Below are 8,385 nucleotides of genomic sequence, written 5' to 3' on the forward strand. Positions count from 1 at the left end.
AAATAGTCTTTTTTTTGCCGACGTTTCTGCTATACTTATTTTATTTTCAAATAATATATATTTCTTAAAATTAAATTTCATTATTATGTTGTAGAAATTTCGTGCACATTTCACGACAACAAATTATAAATTATTAAAAGTATTTTCACTCAATCTATATCTTATAATTGAATAATCAGATACCTCACATTTTAATTAAATTATTTGATTATTATCTCACGTTTATTTCATTAAATGGAATGATTTTTTAAGACTAGAACCCATTTGCATCATACAAAATGAATAGAGCTCTACTGAATATGGGAAAGAGAGGGTTTCTTTAGTCATTTTCACCAATTGGATTGAATATATATGGACAAATCAATAAGGAAACTTCACATGGAGTAGGTACCGTTTGGATTTTGATGGTGTGACAGATGAATTCGAATGTTTTAATTCCATAAGAAAAAAAGGGCAAAATATCGTGTGTAATGGGTTAGAAGAATGAAGAGATTAGTTTACACGAATAATTTTTGAACAAACTGGATCAAATACATCCTGAAATCACTGTCGTGTTTCTTCGAATTCGATAAATTTATGACCATGTTGGATCAAGTACAATCGACATCGACGGTGATTCTGCAAAATAGCTTCAAATTAGTTTCAAGAAGTCTAAACTGCGATCAATGTAGGACCAAATTCTCAAACACCCAAGGCAATAAAATTTAACATTTTGCATACTATTGGTATGAAGATTGGTTGTATTATTATGACAAGTTTTTGTTTTGCGACCCGGGTTTATACTCGTGGATGGCTAGTACGACCCCATTTAAATGAGAGTGTAGTGGGAAAGTTATTTGTGCCACAATTTAATACAAACAAAAGTAAAGATGAAATCTTCAATCTGCCTAATTCTATGAAGTCATTAGACTTGTGACTAAATGACTAATTTTCAACTTCAATAATTATTTGAAAAAAAAATATATTTTTTTATGTTTTTTAAAACCATTTTTTTCATGATCTCAAATATGATCCTGATGCAAAAAAAAATTATCCTAAATGAAACAAAATATTACACTCAATTATAATTTTTATGTAGAAAATAATTTGTATATCAAATAAATCCACAAATGTTACACTATAATTTGGATCATGATAATTATGACCCATAAAAAATCAATTATAATATTGACGAAATTTCAATGTAAAATATAATGTGACTGAGATTGAAATGTCTGTAAATAGGCTATGTTTATGACATACCTTAAGACAAAATGACAAGTCCAAGATAAATGGCTCCAGCGAGAAATATTAAAGTGATCATTCCCCTGCAAGCAATTATTACAATAAAGAGAAAAATGAATTATTATTATTTTAAAAAAAAGAAGATAAATATGTGTATTTTTTAATGTCAAAACATTCAACATTGAATCATTCAACAAGCTCACCATATAACTCCCCATGCAGCACCATTGCAAGGGCATGGACACAGTTCTGCAAACTTCTCAGCATCGCTTGAGTTGACTCTTCGAGATATCAAGTCATCGTAAATATCTATATACAAGTCATTCAACATGTTATAATACAAATAAACAAAAAAAAAATAAAAAATTGTTTCCAGATTTATACAGAAAGTAAATTTTTGTTACACACCATAAATAGAAAACAAGCTGTTCATTACACCTGCAAAATTAGACATCATATATGAGAAAATATTCTTAGTTTCCTAAGGAAGGACATGAAAAACAAGCTGTTCATTACCGATGAATAGAATGATGTACCGAAGAATTTTAACTTTAGTGTACTCTTGCAAAAGCCAAATAACAGCAAGGAAAATGATAAATCCTGACAATTTCCATCCAGATCAGCATAATCAGCAGTCAATATAGAGGCTAATATAGATTGCGAAAAATCATACAATTACATATAGCAGTCAATATTCGAAAGTAATTCACCTATGCAAAGTCCTCTAAGGGTCCACTGATCCAACAACAGAGCAAAAGGAAGTTAGAGATGGCAGATGATGAAATCAATTCATAACAAATGTAGATATATTACTTCAACATACATTTTTAGCAACAAATAGCACAATAAGCAATGCAATAGCAAAGCAACCAGCAGCAATTCTGGTGGTCAGAAGAGTTGTGGATGCAAGAATAAAGACCATTCCCCAGAATGATGATCCAAGATCTGAATGCAAGAAATGAAAAAGTAAATACAAATCAGCATAAGAAATGAAGCAAATAGAAAAAATAGGAATTTATTTAGTATTTACATCCAGCAGGTAAGATCACCCAATACACCCCACCACGTGTCTGTGTTACCCCACCCTCGTTTGCATGAACTTGAATACCCTCAACCTGTCAAACACAATATTACCAGACAAATTATTCCATCTTCTAATAAGAAAATTTTCATGTCCAGTTTTTCAAAGGAATAGAAAAAAGGATATTCAGTTCATTCAATAATGCCACAAATGGATCTTCATTGTTTCAGTGTAAGAGACTATAATTTAATACAAGGCAGAAAAAGCAAACTAGATCAAACATTGTCAATGATTAGAAAAGCTGCAAAAAAAGAAGAAGAAGGAAATCATACATGACCACATGTAAGAATACAAGCAATCGCATGGCTCGCTTCATGTAGAAAGACGGTAATGAGCTTGAATGGTGTCAAAAGGAATGTCCTCCATAGCTGTATAATCACAAAGAAGAAACAGTTCACAATAAAAAACTTTTTTTAAAAAATGGAAAATTCATCAATCTGTTATGGTAGAAATGGACCAAAATAAGCACAAGTGATAACATGTGTATTGATGAGTGATGAGTTCAAGAATTCAAGAACATGGCTTCAACTCTGAAAACATAGAATCCTAATTCATCCAAAATTCAAAAGTAGTTCCTCAGGAAGCCCACAATAAGCAATTAAGGAGCATTTTATGTTAAATATACCAGCTTAGATTATAACTTAAAGGTTTTTACTGTAGCAACTAGCAATTTAGCAAACCTACTGATACAATATAGAGATTAGGGTTTCAAAGGAGCAATCACACAAAGACAGGTGCCCAAATAATTATATTAAATTAATTAGTTTATGGTGGCTTCTCACCTCCCTCCCTTGGATTGTTTAAACCCTAGAATTTGAATTCTATCACATACATTCCAAAATAGCTCAAGATTTTACAAGACACTGAATATGGTTGTGTTCTTCACAAAAAGGTTAGTGGATAGTGTCTAACAAGCAATGTTCTTGCATCTTCATTGAGGATACAAGATAAATCCTATTTCAATTGAATCATTAAGTAAGCAAAACAAGATTCACAAACTGATCTAACACAAACAAACAAAAAGCAAAAGGAAAGCGAATAGAGGCTATACCAGAAGTATAACTAGAGTATAGACGCCGATGGTGATGAGAAATACAGTCTGATCGTGTTGGCAGCAGTTCTTGAGTTCCCAATTGGGCATTATCATTGTCTCGACTGAATCAGACAACTCAACATACAAAACCCCCCAACGAAATAGTTTAAAATGTTAAAGCGCAGATAGAAAGGATAATATTCTTCAAGAACACTGTTTTCTTCTTTGGGTATGTATGATCTATGATCTTTGAGAGTAGTTGAACCTAATTGATTGGAAAATTTGAATCTGGATTGGTGGGCTAGGGCCTTTGAAGAATTTCAGTTCAAACAACGGGTGGAAATCCCAATTAAAATCAATAGCCAGCCAATCAACTTCAAGTCTTCATCAAGCAGAACAGGACGACAGATCAGCTTTCAAATTTTCAAATCCAAAGGTGCCGGAAACATGTGATTTCTTTCTCTCTCTCACACACACTCACAAATAATAAACTGCAGTTATATAAGGATAGAACATTCCAATTCTACTTTTAAAAATTATTTTTCATCCATTTTTAATAAATTCATTTGGAATTTTGTTAATATAATATTATAATAATGTAAAATGTTCTATATTTTCTTAGATTGGAATGTTCAAATTTAACTCATATGATGTCGGGATTTCGATCTATTTTTTTAAAATTTTACAATTTAGGCATGTATTATTAATGTTATACAAAATTAGTGTTATTAAACAATAAATAAATAAATAATTATATCACTCATTTAACTACATAATTTCAGCGAATTTAAAGTTTTGACTAATAAAATACTTGTAATAAAAATCGTTAATTCATTGAAATTCGGTAATTAAATTATTAATATAAATTTTTTATGTAAATAATAAATTAAATGAGTTTGTTATAGACAATTCACTGTTTTTAAATATTTCTTCTTTCTTTCCAACCCTATAATTACCTTCTTTTTCCCTATTTCATCTTTATTTCAGCCCTATAATTACCTTCTTTTTCCCTATTTCATCTTTATTTCAGCCATAATTTTTTCTTTCTATTTTCTTTTATCTTTATCATGAGATCTAATCCTAAATCTCACTTTAGTTGCTATTCATAACTTTCATGCCTAACCTTCTTGTTAACCTTTATCTTAGACTTCACCTTTATTTAAGTTTATTCTTCTTTCTCCTTAATTTATTTAACAAAGATTATTTAATAAATTTATATATATATTTTTACATCGCAAAATTTCTTTAATCGTACACTACTTGGAAACGACTCTTCGGTTAAAAAACGAAATGTTCCTAGAAATTCTTCTATCGTTATGAAATAAAATAATTATGTATAATTTACAAGAAATGCCACAATTTTGAAAAGAAATGATGGAATGTTACACCTTTAATTTTGCATACATTTTTTTTTAATTGATACATAGTAAATTGTTGACCAAATTTATTTACAATTTTTTTCTCAATCAACTTAACTAACTTTACTAAATTTGGAAGCTTTTAATCCTAATGTTTATTTATTTGATTCAAAAGATGCAATTATATATTTCAAATTTCTTCAAACTAAAAAATATTCACAACCACCAACAATGTGTAGAAAAATATAAAAACATTTTACTAAAATAAATGAAAAATTTTAAACACTAAAAATGAATAAAGTGTTGTTATTCTGGTTGGTTAAAGGGTTCTACTTGTTTTATTAGGTTGCAAGTTCGAAACCTACAAATAACATTTTTAAATTTATTTTTAACCGTTTTAAGTTTATGGGCGGGTCAACTCACAATCCGACCAAAGTATCCAATTACTCTCACATAAATATCTAAATTAACTACAGCTCTCCGGCAATCCGGACACTTTAAAAATTAAGCATCATTATATATATAGAGAGATTAGTTAGTTACAAATTTGAACTTTTATTTTTAAAATGTCTCGCGTTCATCAAATTTGATGTTGAATCTTAAATATAAATTGTTGTTAGTTTAGTTGGTTAAAGGATTATACTTGTTTTGTTCATAACATTTTTAAATTTATTTTTAACTGTTTTAAGTTTTTGGGTGGGTCAACCCACAATCCGACCCAAATATCCAATTACTCTCACATAAATATCCAAATTAACCAAAGCTCTCGATCCGGCAATCCGGATATTTTAAAAATTAAGCATCATTATATATGCTTTAATTGAATCAATTTGAAAATATTTATATTTTGTTTTTTATATATTTTGAGATTAATCAAATAAAACAGTTGATTTTGGTATGTAATGGTAGTTCATTTTATTTTTTCCAATAATTATGATTCACCCTATGCTCTTATTTTATTTTCATTTCTCATAGTTTTTTTTATAACTTTGAACAATTTTGTGCAACTTATTTGATGTACAGAAATTAAGAATTTTAAATAAATATTATCTATATAAATATAGATGTATCAAAAGGAAATGAACAAAGAAAAATATAAAAATAAAAAAGAATGGTTCTTTTAGAGTTCAATTTCTCTCCCATGATTTATAAATGATCACAAAATATATAGTTGTTGCTCATTCTTCACTTTTTATCTCCTTACACTCAGATACAGACATAGGATTCAGTGGTGGAGTAAACTTAAAAAAATTTTAGTATAGACTAAAATAAAAAATAAGAAAATTTTAAATAAAATAGATAAATAAAGGTAAATTTTACTATTATTTTAATAATTAATTAAACAAAATACTGAATTCTATTAAAGTTTTTTAAAAAATTAAGAATAATGTCACATTTTAACCGAATTTTATTTATTTATTTTCTTTTCGGGTGGACTTAACGTACACGAGCCCTACATAGATCCGTCCCTTTAGACTAAAATATAAAGTATTAAATACACCGACCTGCGTCACCAATAGAGTATGTTCAAATTCAGCTGATAATGCTTTCATCTTCATCCGAAACTGTTTTTTAATATTGCATATTCAGAAGAGAGAAAAACTCGGACACCCTTCATGTATTCGACAACAATCCTCGAGTTCAATCCCGATCCAAATCCAAATTTCCCTACATTGCATCTACCTCTTCATCCATAAGCTTCAACTCTCTGTCGGAGGTTCCATACATGGGTCTACAACAACTCTCGCACCGATAGATTCCATGAAGGTCCCGTCACCGATCGGAAAACTACGGACTTCCAGTTGATTAAGAGGTAGATGCAATGTAGGGAAAATACGTGATTGTGCCAGGGAGGTTGTGGCCCAAGAGCCAGGTGAAAATGCGGAGGAAACTAGGCAGGGTTGATTGGAGGAGAGTGGATTGAAGACAGACGACATCGGAACCAAATGCGGTTCATGGAATTAATAAAAGCTGAGTAGGACATAATTTTACTATTAAACTGATCTATAATTATTTGAAGTATTCAGAACCGGATTGTCGGGTAGAGAGTTGTCATTAATCTGAATATATATGTGAGAGTAAATAGATACTTGGGTCGGATTTTAGGTTGACCCGCCCGTAATTTAAAACGATTAAAAATAAAATTAAAAATGCTATCACATTTTTACCGGAATATTTTTTTTCACGATTTTTTATATTATTACTCGTGCAAATACACAGAATATATGCTAGTTGAATCTGAGTCTATAATGAAATAATTATTCATTTTTTATTTAAAAGAAATAAAATATTAATTTTTTTTCTCTTCAAATTTAACATTAAAAAATTTATTAAATTCAAGATTCTCATCCTATATATATACATACTACGAATACTAATAAAATGAAGGATAAAACACTACCCTACAATGAATTTTAATTTATGTAGAATATAAGAGAATAAATGTCAATTTATAACCGACCTAATATTACCCTATGTAAGTACTAGAAATTATAGGTTTTTTTTAGAATGAATTTCAATTTTTAAAATTAAGCCAACTATTAAGATTATAGACTGAATATTTTTTATTTAGGAAAATTATATATATTTGAGTGGTGGTCCGAATATTTTTATTATTATATAATAAATATATAATTGTTAATGGGCCACCAAGCTCTTTATTTATTATATAATAAATTATATAACCGGGCATTACATAAATTATTAGTTACTAGTATGTAATCAATCTGTATACACAAATCCTTCTACACATCCGGGTTGTACTCACTATAAAAAATTATTTTTCGATATAATATTTGTAAAGTTATTTTAAAAATAATTAAATCGATTTTAATTAAAAAAAATATCTATCCAGTTAAGCATATTACACCAAATCACAACAAGTTCATAACTATTTTATTTTAAATATAAAATTTATTTCATTTATCTATTTAATCCTAAAAAACACAAACAAATAGTAAAAACCCATAAAAAAAGTTCAATAAAAGTTATAACATAATTTATCTTAAATTATCAAAATAATACTCAATCAAACATTCAAAAAAAAAAAAAAAATCAGCAAACACTATAAATAAGTCATAAATATTATGTTCATATACTTAAGGACATATATATCTAGAATTTTAAAATAAGTTGGCCATTGTAAAAGTCCTTACAGAAAAACATAGGTCGTGATCTGTGGATATCTTAAAGTAGGTTGGTCTAGCTTGATTTTAAAATTAAAATTTCAATATTAATTCTCGTATCCTATCCAAAAGTTGGAGATTTTAGAATGTGCATTCTGTATTTATGTAATCATCATAACCCATATCATATATTAATTTAAGTCAATATAAATAAATTAAATAGCATTAATTAAGGAAATTATTTAATTTTGATAAATAAATAAAAAACTTAACTTCCTAAGACCTGCAAATGGCTCTTGATTTCATCATTGGTTAGATCTTCCACCTGCATTATATCTCTAATATATTTTGGAGTGCCTCTTTAAAATACTAACATATTCAAACCCTAACAAATTTAACATAAAAAATGCACACAAAAATTTTTAAAAAAATACTAATAATAAATAATTAAGATATAGACTAAAGTTATCCTATTCTCAATAAAAAAAATTCTATTCAAATCATAACTACTTACGAAAAATAACATGAACTTAACTAATTTTTCAATATTTTATAAAAGATAAA

At 28.2% G+C, this 8,385-nt stretch overlaps 1 protein-coding gene across 1 annotated transcript; it reads right to left on the reverse strand.

Annotated features, from left to right (window-relative positions):
- Nucleotides 1-291: 291 nt before the first annotated feature.
- Nucleotides 292-3,816, reverse strand: LOC124915439. The gene is made up of 10 exons (XM_047456151.1): nucleotides 3,357-3,816; nucleotides 2,578-2,673; nucleotides 2,255-2,339; nucleotides 2,048-2,169; nucleotides 1,935-1,959; nucleotides 1,741-1,824; nucleotides 1,633-1,662; nucleotides 1,428-1,533; nucleotides 1,243-1,307; nucleotides 292-618 (listed from the first exon to the last, which is right to left on the reverse strand). The coding sequence occupies exons 1-9, from the start codon at nucleotides 3,450-3,452 to the stop codon at nucleotides 1,244-1,246; spliced, it is 708 nt and encodes a 235-aa protein (XP_047312107.1). The 5' UTR covers nucleotides 3,453-3,816; the 3' UTR covers nucleotides 292-618; nucleotide 1,243.
- Between the last annotated feature and the right edge of the window lie 4,569 nt (nucleotides 3,817-8,385).

Source organism: Impatiens glandulifera, chromosome 9 (genome assembly GCF_907164915.1).
Source record: "Impatiens glandulifera chromosome 9, dImpGla2.1, whole genome shotgun sequence".
NCBI lineage: Eukaryota > Viridiplantae > Streptophyta > Magnoliopsida > Ericales > Balsaminaceae > Impatiens > Impatiens glandulifera.

What these genes read in the sequence shown, in the direction of transcription:
- LOC124915439 (XM_047456151.1), bottom strand. Translation starts at nt 3,452, where the DNA reads ATGATAATGCCCAATTGGGAACTCAAGAACTGCTGCCAACACGATCAG. An exon ending in GTATTCTTACATGTGGTCAT is followed by an intron (nt 2,340 to 2,577) that starts GTATGATTTCCT and finishes TGTGTTTGACAG; the next exon opens with GTTGAGGGTATTCAAGTTCA. An exon ending in CAGCTTGTTTTCTATTTATG is followed by an intron (nt 1,534 to 1,632) that starts GTGTGTAACAAA and finishes ACTTGTATATAG; the next exon opens with ATATTTACGATGACTTGATA.